Genomic DNA, 16,486 nt, shown 5'->3' with positions numbered 1-16,486 from the left:
TATCGTGCTACTCTTACGTCACATTTTCTTGTTCATCTCCTCCCATATGCAATCATTGAAGTTCTCGAGAAAGATAATTTTGGCTCAAGTTCAAAGAAAAACAAGTGCTAGTGAATGTGTGTGCTGCAGATACTTACGTTCCCAATTTCTCATGGACGTTGTAGTGATCTGTAACCTTGTGGGAAGATTCAATAATGACACAGGAGTGTTGAGTGGCTTCTTCTTGTGTTTTCTTAAACTCTACAAAAACAAACACAACCCATATTAAATTAAAGGTTTCTTATTATAATTACAGCTGTCAGGTATGGTTTCAAATATTAATTACACCCAACCTGTGTTCTCCATCTTCACCACTGCTGAAAGTGGGCTGGGCTCACTCTCCCCCACTGCGTTATAGGCCTTCACTCTAAAACAGTACTCCTGTTCTGGTTGCAGCCCGGACGACACTTGGTATGAGGTACTGGCACACTCGACAGTGAGCTTTTTCCACTCCCCAGACTCAGAAGGTCCCTGGCTTCTCACTTCCACCACATAACCCAGGATGGCACTGCCGCCGTCGTAGCAGGGTCCGGACCAGGACAACACAAGGTTGGATACAGATATGAGAGAGGCCACCGGACACGAAGCAGGAGGCTCTGGTTTGTCTGGAAGGATGGTGTGTTTGAAATGTATAAAACACTGCCACACTTGGTTTAAACACTTCATACACTCACTGGCACTTTAGTAGGTACACCTGTTAAATCTGAACTCGGATTGCTGAAATTCAAACAGAGCATGTAAAAAGGGAAGAAAGTGGGCTTAAGTGACTTTGAATGTGGCATGGTTTTTGATGCCATGCGTGCTGATCTACTGGGATTCTCTAGTACAACTGTCTTTCTGGTTTACAAAGAATGTTCTAAAAAATAGAAGATATCCACTAAGCGTCAGTCATGTGGAAGAAAGTAAATTGCTGATTGTCAAAGGTCAGAGATGAATGGGCAGGCTGGTTCAAACTAAGCAGGGTGTGTAAAATAGTATGCACAACATTTTGAACCTTGAAGAAGATGAGCTACAGCAGCAGAAGACCACACCAGTCTGTCATCCAGTCAGGTAAGAACAGGAAACTAAGGTCACAATTCATACAGACTTACCTAAAGTGGACAATAATATATAGGAAAAAACGATGGCTGGTCCTATAAGTCTTGCTTTTAGCTGTGACATTTAGATGGTAGGGTCAGAGTTTGGTAAATATAGATCCATTATGTCTTATATCAAGGGGTTTAGACTGCTGGTGGTGTAATGGTGTGGAGAATATTTTCCTGGCACAATATGAGCCCCATTACCACCAATGGAGACTGCCAAATGATTGTGGCTGACCATGTCCATCCCTTTGTGTCACACAGCTCAACTAATTTCCAGCTGGTTTCTTAAACATAATGAGTTTACTGTAATCAAACCACCTCCACAGCGACCAGATCTCAGTCCAACAAAGCTCCTTTGGGATGTGGTGGTTCGGTTGACTTTCATTCTAGTGTTGGCAGCAACTGTGTGACACTGTGATGTTAATATGGACCAAAATCTTTTTTAACCTCTTTTCCATTGTAGAATTTCCTAAAACTCTTCATCCACCTGTCTTTAAAAAGCCACTGAAACACTGCAGTGTGGTGAAGTAACTGACTTGGTAGTAGGAGGAGTTCTCACAGGAAGTCACCCCATCAAAGTTACATTGCTGCACCACGGTACGCAAGAGACTATTTACACTGATGTATCTTTGCTTAGGGGTAGACATTGGATGCAATATATCAACCTTTTGAATTCTTGTAGGTTTATAAAATTTTAAATTAACAGAAGGACTTACCCTTCAAATTTGAATCTGTACTTAGCAGCTGTGTAATGTAATAAAACCCCTGAGAAATGTTTGATATCTTCTTGAATCTATACTACAAAAAATTAATATGTAATACTGTATGTACAGCCTTACCTAGGACAGAAAGGGTAAGTGTGTGTTGGGCTGAGCTTTTGCGGTCTTTTACTACAACAGTGTAGCAGCCTGTGTGCTGTGGTTTAGCCTCTACTATGACCAGTGTACTGCTCTGTTCTGTATGTTCTGTCCACACGTCTGGACCATCGACTAACTGCACACAAAAAAGAAAAAAAAAAAAACCCATGGGGTTAGAGAAATGCTGTGGAAAAACAAACAGCTGCTCATTTACTTTGCTGTTACCTGTTCTTTGTTCCTGATCCAGCAGGATACCACAGGGGGGCTTCCGGTAAAAAAACAGGTTAGTTTGGCAGTTTGTCCCAATTTCACTTCAAAATGCTGGGGTGAATTCTGGAAGCTTAACACTGGGCCTGCAAAGACAAAGCAACAAGAGTGTTTTGACTTTGAGGTCAGAGTTGAATTTTATAACACTGGAAGGAAACTATGAAACATGGTGTGTGACTTAGAGATAAAGGTTAAAAAATGTCTGACAGAGGGATCTGGGGTCTGTGCTGTGCAGTATGAGAGAGAGTCTTTCAGTCACCCTGATACCATTATTATTGTTGCTTACAGAATACAAAGTTGTATATAGAAACAGAGCAGAACAATGATGATATACTCACTAACCCAGTTCTTTTTATGGTCAAGCATGTTAAATACAGATAAAACAGCTCAGTCTTTGAAAATAAGTCCATATAAGAGCTTAAATTATCTTCTTCTCACATACTGTCTGTATGTAAATATTGTGGAATCAGGGTGGTAAATTTAAATGAGCTCAATAAGATAACCTTATATTAAACAGCTTTAGTGGTAACAGATAACTCACTGTGTTTTATTTCTAGCCGACTGTCATATCTAATTCACAAAGTTAAAACAAGGAAAAACAAATATAACACAGTATGTTTTCTCAACAACAGATGTCCAGGCATTATCATGTGCGGTTCTCATGCTTTTGTTCACGCAGCCAACACCCTAAGGCAATGTTTCTCAGTATAAAGAAGCCCAATACCTTAGTGCCAAATATTTTTCTTTTCTAACAAAGACTTAAAAGGAATTTACAGCCCCAATTTAAACTGCAACAGCTATATCACAGAAAAAGCAGTGACTGAAAAATATATTTAATATTGAAAACAACATCTGGCACAAAGTTAAAAAATGTTGCTCAGGTGCATATCAAAGTTTGGCAAAAAAAAAGTAATTTGCTTGTCTGACCTGTCGCTGAGTTGGTTCTCTTCTTCGGGATGACTTCTGTGGGGAGAGATGAAGAGCAGGTAGGTTTAAGCTGCTGGAATTGAAGGTGTGGCTCAATTTGAGCACTATGGCTATCAGTTTATAGACTCAGGAAGTTTCAGTGTTCCCACAGTGCAATGTCCACTACCCTACATGGCTTTTAGTTGGGACTGAAAACGTTCAGTGGGTGTATCAGGGAGCTACATTGTTGTGGAAGGCTTGTAAAATTGGTATACATGTCGCCTGACAGCCAATCATGCAAGGACTGGAAGTGTGTTTCCTTTCAGAAACTACAAAGAAACATCCTGAGGTCAAGATAATTTCCTTATGCAGGAAAAAAAAAACTGTTAGATTTTCCTCCAGACTACAACATGATATACAATGTCAGCCAAACATTTAAACAGACTTTCTCACTATTTTGTCTTTATTTCTATTCCTACCTCAAGCCTGTTCCATTTCAGGTGACCACCTCATGAAGCTCATTGACCGAATGCTAAGAGTGTGCATAACAGTGATCAAAGCAAAGGGGGGGGGGCGTATTTTGAACAATCTAAAATATAAAAGATGTTTTGAGTAATTTCATTTTTTTTGTTTGCTACATAATTCTATATACTTTTTTGATGTCTTCACTGTGTATCTACAATGTAGAAAAGAATTTAAAAAAAAAAAAAGCCATTGAATAACGTGTCCAAATGTTCTGACTGGTAGTGTATATGGGTTCTAACATTCAAAATAAAATAATGAAAATGGCCACAAATTAAGATACTATTAAATGTGTGATGAATGTCTGTACCTTTTGGTGAGGAGACTGGGCTCTGTTGATCAGATTGTACAGGCGACGTACAAATTGATTCTTTAAACTTATGCAGCTCAGTTTTGGAGGGCTGCGAAGATTGTCCATTTTGCATCAGACTCTTGAATGCAGAAGCGGGTAACTTTGAGACACCGCAGATAGTTTCGAAGTCTGAATTGGTTGGAATTAAGAGGAAAGGAAAAGTGGGGAACATCAAAAACAAAACGCCAACAAGCTATTACTGTGTCTGGCAAAAGCATTGATAATAAAAGCAAAGCAATGCATAAAGTGAATAGGAAGAAATGTGATATTATTATATATATATATTATTTGACAAAATCATGTTTTTTTGTATTCATAGTTTGTTGTAAGAGCCGACGTTGCGTTTAATGTTGCAAGTCTTTTGGAAAACACCTTTTACCACCACATAGAGATGCACAATTGTTTGTGCATACTTCTCTGCAAAAGAGCTTGGAACTTAGATTGGATTGAGAGCATCTGTGAACGGCTGTTTTTAAGTTTTGACTCAGACTTTCAATTGGATTTAGGTCTGCATTTTGGTTGAACACATGAATATGACTCATCTAATCCATTCCATTGTAGCTCTGGCTCCATATGTAGTGTCATTGCTCTGCTGGAAAAGAACCTCCTTCCCAACGTCAAGTCTTCTGCAGCTTAACTGGTGTCCTTCCAGGATGGTCCTGTATTCAGCTCAATCCATATTCCCATGAACTCTGCCCAGAGCACCTTCTTCTACATGTTTGCTATTTACCCTATGTGCCTTGTGGTCATTTTAAAAATTGGGCCAATTGCAGTTTTATACCCCAGCAATTGTTTTCTTCTTGAGACTCTTGATAAAAGGTCAGATTTGTGGAGTACACCACTAACAGTTGCTGTGTCAGCAGATTCCCCCACCTGAGCAGTATATGTCTGAAGCTCCTCCAGGGTTACCATCAACCTCTTATGTTTCTCTGATTAATGGTCTCCTTGCCTAGCCTACCACTTTAGGTGAAAACACATATCAGTGAACCTCTGAAGGCAATTGGTTTCACTTGCTTTTATTTGTGGTATCAGAATAAAAGGTGTCAAATACAAATACAGGTCACACTTTTCAGATTTTTATCGGTAAAAGAAAGAAATGTAAGTTATTTACTTCTAGAACAATTATTTTCTACTTTGTGTTGGTCTATCACATAAGATCCCAATAAAACACATGAAAGCTTGCTATTGTTCGTTCGTTCGTCGTCTTCCGCTTATCCAGGACCGGGTCGCGGGGGCAGCAGACTCAGCAGAGACGCCCAGACGTCCCTCTCTCCAGACACCTCCTCCAGTTCCTCCAGGGGGAGCCCAAGGCGTTCCCAGGCCAGCCGAGAGACATAGTCCCTCCAGCGTGTCCTGGGCCGTCCCCTGGGCCTCCTCCCGGTGGGACGTGCCTGGAACACCTCCCGAGGAAGGCGTCCAGGAGGCATCCGGTATAGATGCCCGAGCCACCTCAACTGGCTCCTCTCAATGTGGAGGAGCAGCGGGTCTACTCTGAGCCCCTCCCGGATGGCCGAGCTCCTCACCCTATCTCTAAGGGAGTGTCCGGCCACCCTACGGAGGAAGCTCATTTCAGCCGCTTGTATCCGTGATCTCGTTCTTTCGGTCATGACCCAAAGTTCATGGCCATAGGTGAGGGTAGGAACGTAGACCGACCAGTAAATTGAGAGCTTTGCTTTTCGGCTCAGCTCTCTCTTCACCACAATGGACCGGCACAGCGCCCCCATTACTGTGGCAGCCGCACCGATCCGTCTGTCGATCTCCCGCTCCATTCTTCCCTCACTCATGAACAAGACCCCGAGATACTTAAACTCCTCCACTTGAGGCAGGAACTCCCCTCCAACCTGAAGAGGACAAGCCACCCTTTTTCTGTCGAGTACCATGGCCTCGGACTTGGAGGAGCTGATCCTCATCCCAGCCGCTTCACACTTGGCTGCGAACCGCCACAGCGCATGCTGTAGGTCTTGGCTAGAGGGGGCCAGCAGGACCACGTCATCTGCAAAAAGAAGAGACGAAATCCACTGGTCCCCAAACCAGACCCCCTCCGGCCCTTGGCTGCGTCTAGAACTCCTGTCCATAAAAGTTATGAACAGGACCGGCGACAAAGGGCAGCCCTGCCGGAGTCCAACATGCACTGGGAACAGGTCCGACTTAGTGCCGGCAATGCGGACCAAACTCCTGCTCCGCTCGTACAGGGACCGGATGGCCCCTAATAAAGGGCCCCCGATTCCATACTCCTGGAGCACCCCCCACAGGGCATTACGAGGGACACAGTCGAATGCCTTCTCCAGGTCCACAAAACACATGTGAACCGGTTGGGCAAACTCCCATGAACCCTCGAGCACCCTGTAGAGGGTATAGAGCTGGTCCAGTGTTCCACGGCTGGGACGAAAACCACACTGTTCCTCCTGAAGCCGAGGTTCGACTATCGGTCAGACTCTCCTCTCCAATACCCTGGCGTAGGCCTTACCAGGGAGGCTGAGGAGGGTGATCCCCCTGTAGTTGGAACACACCCTCCGGTCCCCCTTCTTATAAAGGGGGACCACCACCCCAGTCTGCCAGTCCAGAGGCACTGTCCCCGACCGCCACGCAATGTTGAAGAGGCGTGTCAACCATGACAGCCCTACAACATCCAGAGACTTGAGGTACTCAGGGCGGATCTCATCCACCCCCGAAGCCTTGCCACCGCGGAGCTTTTTAACCACCTCGGTGACTTCAGCCTGGGTGATGAAAGAGTCCAACCCCGAGTCCCCAGCCTCTGTTTCCACCACGGAATGCGTGATGGCTTGCTATTGTAATGAAACATAATATGAGACAGTTAAATGAGTATTAATTCCATTGCACAGCACTTTTTTCAGAAGAAATAACTGTCATTAACTGTGTTGGAAAGTAGTTTGCTGGTTAATGAAGTCAAACAATAAAACTGCAAAAGCTGTTTTTTTTATAAACTAGCATGAAAATGTGTCTCAAGATGATCTGTCTTACCTTTAACAAACACAGCTGCACTGCAGGATGTCATCCCTGCACCGTTTTCAGCCAAGCATGTGTAGGCCCCAGCATCTTCTGGTAAGCATTCCCTCACCACAAAACTCACATCCCTGCCATTTAAGGTGGAGTTTCCAAAAAGCGCCAATTCACCTGCCAATTAAAAAAACAATAGGAACATTCTTCTCCACTATATTCAGGGGAAAGTTCGCTTTAACTAAAGTGGGGTTGTGTAGGGAACTGTAGATACTATCAGTCTGTGTCTTGCCTGCAGAGGTCAGAGGTATTCTGGTTTGGAGAAACAGGAAAAAATAATCGCATGGAGTCAAATCTCTGTTGTTGAAAACAACTTTCCAAAAAAACATCCACACTTAACGCTATCCTAGAGGTTACTTGACCTAACGCTGTACTAAATGTTGTACACTTTGTTACTTTTGGTTTAGACAGCTGGTTAAATGGCAGTGTGGTGGTAGAGTTCTTGACACTGTTGTCTCACAGCAAGAAGGTCCTGGGTTTTAATCCCAACAGAGCAACCTTCTGTACAGGGTCTCCCAGGTCAACTCACCTTCCCCCCACAGTCAAAAGACATGCATGTTAAGGTAACTGGCCACTCTAAATTGGGTGTGAGAATGTGTGCAAAGTCATTTGTCAGTTGGTTGTGTCTATGTGTTGCCCTGTGATGGACTAGAGAACTGTTCAAGGTGCACCTTGGACTGGATGTGGATAGAAAATATATGAATGAAATGGTTGTTGTTTAAATGAGGTACGTTTTGACTATTAGACTATTTTCCCAGAACTTTCATTTACAATGACTGTTTTTTCTACTGTCAAGTCCAAAACTGGGCCATTACATCCACAGATGCTTAACAGATAGTTCCTACAGATTCATTAATGTTCAGTGTATTACAAAAAAAGAGACGTTGTGCTTTTTTTTGAGAGGAAATTATAAGAAATCTGTAGGAAACAAAATACACGGAGGAAAACATGTTGATTAGAAGAAAGAGGAACTTTAGAGTTGGCAGTGGAAGCATTGTGGCAACAATGCACACAAAGTCAGGTGTGCAAGGTGGTGGATTTAAGAAGGTGGTAATATGAAGACCTATCAAAAGCAAAGGTGATGAGGTGTAACAAAAACACTTAATACAGCATTCACTGAAGCAGACAAATAAGTCTAGAACAGGACCTGTTCTGACTAGACGGGAGCAAGAATCTCAATAGCTATTAGCTTGATTCCGAGTAAATATAACCTTGAGCTCCTCATGAGAGTTTCCTACTGGTTCTCCAAACTTACACCCCTCTGACTCCTGTCCATTAACACAAAGACTGTGTTGCTGCAAAGGCAAGTACTTGTTATACCAATAACAACTAAAATCGACACGCAATCAATGTGAAACTTTACAATTATATAATGAAAAACATACTTTTCTGTAAATAGTGTGGTCATTTTTAGTGTAGGAACAGAAATTCAGTCACACACATACACAATTTTTGTGGTCAGTATTTTTGGCTTTCAGATTTCTCCTTTTTAATCAAAAATATCATTTCCCAAAGCTCTTCTACAGATAAAAAGATTAACATTAAAATATCACCTTTCAAACCAAATCTTCAGTCAGTTGTAAGACAAATGTTTTGCAGAGTGGAGTACTGTTTTAACTTTGCTGACAATGTATCACATCTGGCTGGTGATCTAATAAAATGCAATCATGGGAGAAAACAGCTTATAGACAATTGGAGGTTCCAAGTAAAGCACTGTGTTTTTATCATACTATGGAATTTGATTTCACTCCTTTAAAATCATGTTTCCACATGCCTGCTGTTACTGTCTATGTAACAATCTCTCTTGAAACACAGAATTACCTCACTTTTTATCTTGTAATGTTAATTTGGTGGTAAAATATATTTTGCTTTTTCTCTCTTTGACTAAGTAGTCAATATTGCTTTCTCTTCTGCTCTCGGTGGGGTCAGACGCTTTTCCATTCTCTCCTTGATCCTCCCCCATTTTTTGCCCTGCTTCAGCTTTTTGTCTAAGCTTTTCTTAGAGCCTCTGTTCGCATATCCTCCTAATTTGTTCATTATGGATTTGGTCAGGAGGTCTCTCAACGCAATCTATTAGTTCTCCAAAACTCTGACAACCCAGGGTTCAGACCAGGAAGCAGGGTTGTAGTTTAATACTCCTCTCTGCAGCTTCTGTACTGCTACCCACCCATTACCCTATTAAGACAGTGTCTCGCCCTCGGCCAAAATTGAATAGGTTAAAAAATAATCTAAAAGGAGGAAATCAGGAAAATCTCATAAAAATAAACAACTCAGACCGAAAAGAAAAATAAAACTATTAAATGTGGCTTACTGAACATAAGATCTCTCTCTTCAAAGACATTGCTAGTTAGTGACCTGATTTGTGACAATCAGATTGATTTATTTTGCCTCACAGAAACCTGGCTGCAGCAAGAGGATTATGTTACTATAAATGAGTCAACTCCTACTAATTATTAAAATATTCACATTCCTCAAATTACTGGGCGAGGAGGAGGAGTAGCAACCACCTTTCAGTCGGATTTATTGATTAGTCCCAGACCAATCAATAGCTACAACTCTTTTGAATTATTTAATCCTTAGTTTTCCTCATCCAAATTGCAAAGCACTAAAACCTCTTCTGTTTGTTGTTTTGTACCATCCACCAGGCCCTTACTCTCAATTTTTAGATCAGTTTTCAGACCTTTTATCTGATTTAGTGTTAAATACAGATAAAGTTATTATAGTGGGGCATTTTAACATTCATGTTGACACTGAAAGTGATAGCCTAACTATAGCGTTTAATGCTATCTTACACTCAATTGGCTTTGCTCAAAACATTAACAAACCTACCCACCTTTGTCTTCATTCTCTGGACCTTGTGCTGACATATGGCATTGAGTGTAAAGACATAACAATATTCTCTCATAACCCTGTCCTGTCTGACCATTTCTTAATAACCTTTGAGTTTAATTTAACCGAGTACTCCACACCTGAAAGAAAATTTCATTATAGTAGATCATTATCAGGCGATGCTGTAACAACCTTTAAATAATCTGTTCCACTTTTAATTTCCTCATTATCACTGAAAAGCACAATGGAGGGTAATAACTCTGTTTCTGCCCCTTCACAAATTGATTATTTTGTTCATAGTGTTTCTTCATCATTGCGTGATGCATTAGACAATGCAGCCCCCTTGAAAAAGAAGGTAATCATTCATAGGAGGCTAGCTCCTTGGTTTAATTCAGAGCTGTGTACTTTAAAGCACAATGTTAGAAAATTGGAGAGAAAATGGCACTCTACACACCTAGAGGATTCCTACTTAATCTGGAAAAATAGCCTACTGTTGTATAAAAAGACACTTTGCCAAGCTAGAACAGCTTATTTCTCATCATTAATAGAAGAGAACAAGAATAATCCTAGGTTTCTCTTTAGTACAGTTGCTAAAGTTACACAGAGTCATAGCTCTGTTGAGCCATCGATTCCCTTAGCTCTTAGCAGCCATGACTTTTTGGGATTCTTCTTAAATAAAATTGATTCTATTAAAAAGAAAATCTTTGACATACTCCCGAAGATGATTACTTCATCCTCAGCAAGTGAGACAACATTGGAAATAACTGCAGAACCTGATTTGTGTTTGGACTGATTTGATCCTGTGAAGCTTCCTGAGTTATCAGAAATATTAGCTTCATCTAAACCTTCAACTTGTATGTTAGACCCAATCCCAACCAAATTATTTAAGGACGTGTTCCCTCTGATTACCAGCCCCATTTTAGCCCCATGATTAATCTATCTTTAGTAAATGGATATGTACCACAGGCTTTTAAGTTAGCTGTAATTAAACCTTTACTTAAGAAACCTTTGCTTGATCGAGATGACTTGGAAAAATTACAGACCTATATCCAATCTTCCGTTCTTATCTAAGATTCTTGAGAAAATTGTTGCTAATCAAATGTGTGAGCATTTACACAGCAATGACCTGTTTGAAGAGTTTCAGTCAGGTTTCAGAGCTCATCATAGCACTGAAACAGCTCTGCTGAAAGTCACTAATGATATTCTTATGGCCTCAGATAATGGACTTGTGTCTGTTCTGGTTCTGTTAGATCTCAGTGCTGCATTTGATAGAGTCGACCATAATATTCTCTTAAAAAGGCTGGAATATGCTGTAGGGATCAGGGGAACAGCGCTAGGCTGGTTTAAATCTTATCTGTCTGACAGATTCCAGTTTGTTCATGTAAATGATAAATCATCTTTAAACTCCAGGGTTAATTGTGGAGTACCACAGGGTTCAGTACTTGGGCCAATTCTCTTTACTATATATATGCTTCCAATAGGTCAAATTATCAGGCAGCATGGGATAAATTTTCACTGTTACGCTGATGATACTCAGCTTTACTTATCCATAAATCCTGATGAGCCCAACCAGTTAGATAGACTACAAGCATGTCTTGAAGATATAAAAACTTGGATGACTTTAAATTTTTTGCTTCTAAATTCAGACAAGACAGAAGTTGTCGTCTTTGGACCGGAGTCTTTAAAAAAGAAACTGCTTAGTCAATCACTAAACCTGGATGGTATTAAATTGACCTCCAGTAATAAAGTAAAAAACCTTGGTGTTATTTTTGACCAGGACATGTCATTTAAATCCTATATTAAACAGGTTTCTAGGATTTCCTTCTTTCATCTCCGGAACATTGCCAAAATTAGAAATACCCTATCCAGGAGTGACGCTGAAAAACTAGTCCATGCATTTGTTACTTCAAGGCTGGACTATTGTAATTCGTTACTATCAGGATGTCCACAAAATGCAGTTAAAAGCCTTCAGCTGATTCAAAATGATGCAGCAAGAGTTCTGATGAAAATTAAAAAGAGAGATCATATTTCTCCTATTTTAGCTTCCCTTCATTGGCTCCCTGTTAAATCCAGAATAGAATTTAAAATTCTCCTCCTCACATATAAAGCCCTTAATGATCTAGCGCCATCATACATCAGAGATCTGATTGTTCCATATGTTCCTAACAGGGCACTTCGTTCTCAGACTGCAGGTTTACTGGTGGTTCCTAGAGTCTCTAGAAGTAGAATGGGAGGCAGATCCTTTATTTATCAGGCTCCTCTCCTGTGGAACCAACTCCCAGCTTTAGTCCGTGAGGCAGACACCCTGTCCACTTTTAAGGCTAGGCTTAAAACTTTCCTTTTTGATAAAGCTTATAGTAAGAGTGTCTTAGTTTATCAGGGAGGGAGCCTTCCTCCCTCCCTGTTGGTTGGAGTAAGGGGGAGTCAGGTTTAGCCTAAACCGGCTCAGTTATGGTTGAGGTGCAAACACACCCTCCATTTCTGCTACATGTGTGACCCCTTCTCTTTTCCGATGGTTGTGATCAGTCTAAAAGAGAGAGGTATCCCAATCCTTGTGGTTTTTAGTATAACAATGACCATCAGTGGGACCCTTTGTGGGGTGCCTTGAGACGATATTGTTGTAAATAAGCACCGTTTAACTAAATGATCTGAACTGAAACTATCTGTGTAGTTATGCTGCTATAGGCTTAGGCTGCTGGAGGACATAATGACCACTTTCACCCTCTTCGCTACATTCTCACACTACTCTCCAATTTTGCATTATTTCCTGTTATTTCAGCTTTTAACCTTGTTCTCTCTATTTTCTTCCTAGAAGCTACACCTGGCCTGGTTCTGTGTCTACCTGTGACACCTTTCTGGAGAGGGGAATCGTCTGGGCTTCTCCTTACAACAACTTAATGCTCACCCTCTACCAATGATCCACATAGCCTTGTCGTTTAGTGTTTAACCCTTTCTCTCTCCTAGACATGTCGATTGACTGAGCTTAACTGTAACAAACTCTATGTGCTCTCTTTCAGATTCTAACCTTGAAAACTGGCTCAGAGTTTATCGGTTCTTTCTTTCTAGGTGAAACGACTAAAGGAGTTACATCCATTAACATTTACTTTTCCTTCCCATAGAAAGTACTCCTGGATCAGTGCTTCTGTGTTCTTTTTGTGTCTCTGCTCTGTTCTCTCAAACCCCCAGTCGGTCGTGGCAGATGGCCGCTCATACTGAGCCTGGTTCTGCTGGAGGTTTCTTCCTGTTAAAAGGGAGTTTTTCCCTCTCCGCTGTCGCTACATGCATGCTCAGTATGAGGGATTGCTGCAAAGTCAACGCCAGTGACTGTCCACTGTCTCTACATGCTCATCCGGGAGGAGGGAATGCTGCAAGTCACTGACTGGATGCAATCTGCTGTGTTTCCTTAGATAGAAAAACTTTTTATCCAATTTGAATAAAATGCTAACTCCGACTGCACTGTTCCATTGTTAGTATTAATTGGAATGTATGTACCTGACTGTTGTGAAGTGCCTTGAGACAACATGTGTTGTGAATTGGCGCTATATAAATAAACTGAATTGAATTGATCAAATTTTCTCGACGGGAAGACAGAGTAAAGGAGAACCCTCTTGTCCAGGCGGGACGTTCTTCTCCGGATACGCAATGGATTCCTGGCAGCAGTGGAAGATTGTGTGCCTGACAACAATGTCAGTTGAGGACGTGGAAGGTTTGTACATAATTGGATTTCTGTTAACAGGATTTCTGCTTTTTGGAGTTGGCGGTTATCTGGCTTATCGAAAGATTTGTAAAACATCGGCAGCTGTTCAAAGCACTCCAAAGCTGCCTGGGATGTTTGAAGGGATCTTTAGAGCTCTCAGCACTTAGACTGATATGTTAAGAGAGCAGAATTGCAGCTGGCAGCGTTTCCCGGACTCAAAGGTGATATGATTTAATCTTGGAAAAAGTTGTTTGCTCAGGATCTACTGAAAGTACCAGAATTTTGGCTATTTGGATTTGAAATTGAGAATGCCAATAAGACTTTGAAGGCAGGCGGAAAATCACAGCCGGCCTGAACCAAAACATTTATTGTATGTCTAATTCAGGTGCCCCGAGATGGCCTTCACAGGCTTCTTATCAAAACATTTCTCCTGGATGTTCTGTACAGGTCCTTCTCAAAATATTAGCATATTGTGATAAAGTTCATTATTTTCCATAATGTAATGATGAAAATTTAACATTCATATATTTTAGATTCATTGCACACTAACTGAAATATTTCAGGTCTTTTATTGTCTTAATACGGATGATTTTGGCATACAGCTCATGAAAACCCAAAATTCCTATCTCAGAAAATTAGCATATTTTATCCGACAAATAAAAGAAAAGTGTTTTTAATACTAAAAACGTCAACCTTCAAATAATCATGTACAGTTATGCACTCAATACTTGGTCGGGAATCCTTTTGCAGAAATGACAGCTTCAATGCGGCGTGGCATGGAGGCAATCAGCCTGTGGCACTGCTGAGGTCTTATGGAGGCCCAGGATGCTTCGATAGCGGCCTTTAGCTCATCCAGAGTGTTGGGTCTTGAGTCTCTCAACGTTCTCTTCACAATATCCCACAGATTCTCTATTGGGTTCAGGTCAGGAGAGTTGGCAGACCAATTGAGCACAGTGATACCATGGTCAGTAAACCATTTACCAGTGGTTTTGGCACTGTGAGCAGGTGCCAGGTTGTGCTGAAAAATGAAATCTTCATCTCCATAAAGCTTTTCAGCAAATGGAAGCATGAAGTGCTCCAAAATCTCCTGATAGCTAGCTGCATTGACCCTGCCCTTGATAAAACACAGTGGACCAACACCAGCAGCTGACACGGCACCCCAGACCATCACTGACTGTGGGTACTTGACACTGGACTTCTGGCATTTTGGCATTTCCTTCTCCCCAGTCTTCCTCCAGACTCTGGCACCTTGATTTCCGATTGACATGCAGAATTTGCTTTCATCCGAAAAAAGTACTTTGGACCACTGAGCAACAGTCCAGTGCTGCTTCTCTGTAGCCCAGGTCAGGCGCTTCTGCCGCTGTTTCTGGTTCAAAAGTGGCTTGACCTGGGGAATGCGGCACCTGTAGCCCATTTCCTGCACACGCCTGTGCACGGTGGCTCTGGATGTTTCTACTCCAGACTCAGTCCACTGCTTCCGCAGGTCCCCCAAGGTCTGGAATCGGCCCTTCTCCACAATCTTCCTCAGGGTCCGGTCACCTCTTCTCGTTGTGCAGCGTTTTCTGCCACACTTTTTCCTTCCCACAGACTTCCCACTGAGGTGCCTTGATACAGCACTCTGGGAACAGCCTATTCGTTCAGAAATGTCTTTCTGTGTCTTACCCTCTTGCTTGAGGGTGTCAATAGTGGCCTTCTGGACAGCAGTCAGGTCGGCAGTCTTACCCATGATTGGGGTTTTGAGTGATGAACCAGGCTGGGAGTTTTAAAGGCCTCAGGAATCTTTTGCAGGTGTTTAGAGTTAACTCGTTGATTCAGATGATTAGGTTCATAGCTTGTTTAGAGACCCTTTTAATGATATGCTAATTTTGTGAGATAGGAATTTTGGGTTTTCATGAGCTGTATGCCAAAATCATCCGTATTAAGACAATAAAAGACCTGAAATATTTCAGTTAGTGTGCAATGAATCTAAAATATATGAATGTTAAATTTTCATCATTACATTATGGAAAATAATGAACTTTATCACAATATGCTAATATTTTGAGAAGGACCTGTATATAATTACCTCTTTAGAAAGATTGGTTTAGAACCAGCGTTTACCAGTAAAACCCAAAGGATTATTAATGTTATCTGTATCATTGTAATGTTGGCCAGAGATTTTTTGATTTCTCAGAAGGATTCATAGATTTTTAGATTTCTTAGAAGGATTGTAGTATCATTTGATTTGTTTTTCTGTGTCTGTATCTGTTTTTATTTTCTTTGTGATTGTATTGTAATTGTATGTACAGCGCTTTGAGTGTCTCGTTAATGAAAAGCGCTACATAAATAAACTTACCTTACCAATATAGTTACTTAATCTAGTCCAAGTTCCAAGTTCAGCCATTCCAGGGGCTTAAAAAGGTCTACAAAATAATAAGCAAGTTTCCCAAACATTTTTATCTGACCTTCAAATTCTTTTGTACTGTGCTACCAACACCACTATTTTTGCATCTGAGGACATTATTGATACTCTGCTTTTCTTCTTAGACGCCATAAGCAAAGTCCAATTTAGGTAAGTAAGTAATATTTCCTTTGTTGTCGACCCATGGGCACAGTTAGACCAAAATCGACTTCTGGTTGGCTGTTTCAAACCTCATGATGATTGTTTTTCTGAAAGCTTGCAGCACACAGAAGCCATGCTGTATTGGAAGACACACAACCAAACTAATTAAAGGCCATAAACCCAATCCATTCACGAAGGCTTGATCAACCCTTGTGAACTGTAGCTTGTTTGTTGTAAATTGTATGCCAAGCCATGTTGTCTATTTTAAATGAAGCACTGCTAGACTCCATTTTTGTTTTTACATCTTGAACATGTGCTTTAACCTTCAGTAAGTTTTTGAATCCTTCAAACCATTTCATAAAAAATTCCTGACTG

General features: G+C 41.2%; 1 protein-coding gene across 1 annotated transcript in view; it reads right to left on the bottom strand.

The window, feature by feature from the left end:
* LOC124863206 (myosin light chain kinase, smooth muscle-like) overlaps nucleotides 1-16,486 on the bottom strand; it is a 46,050-nt gene that overhangs the window by 5,194 nt on the left and 24,370 nt on the right. Inside the window, exons 8-14 of the mRNA XM_047357496.1 lie at nucleotides 7,008-7,160; nucleotides 3,984-4,154; nucleotides 3,173-3,208; nucleotides 2,204-2,331; nucleotides 1,961-2,114; nucleotides 333-644; nucleotides 138-240 (exon numbers count right to left, since the gene is read on the bottom strand). Of these exons, the coding sequence (XP_047213452.1) occupies nucleotides 138-240; nucleotides 333-644; nucleotides 1,961-2,114; nucleotides 2,204-2,331; nucleotides 3,173-3,208; nucleotides 3,984-4,154; nucleotides 7,008-7,160 (1,057 nt within the window). The remainder of the gene's footprint in view (nucleotides 1-137; nucleotides 241-332; nucleotides 645-1,960; nucleotides 2,115-2,203; nucleotides 2,332-3,172; nucleotides 3,209-3,983; nucleotides 4,155-7,007; nucleotides 7,161-16,486) is intronic.

The sequence above is a fragment of the Girardinichthys multiradiatus genome, chromosome X (genome assembly GCF_021462225.1).
Source record: "Girardinichthys multiradiatus isolate DD_20200921_A chromosome X, DD_fGirMul_XY1, whole genome shotgun sequence".
Lineage (NCBI taxonomy): Eukaryota > Metazoa > Chordata > Actinopteri > Cyprinodontiformes > Goodeidae > Girardinichthys > Girardinichthys multiradiatus.
Note: the sequence above shows the minus strand (reverse complement) of the source record. Positions and strands in the feature narration are given on the sequence as shown.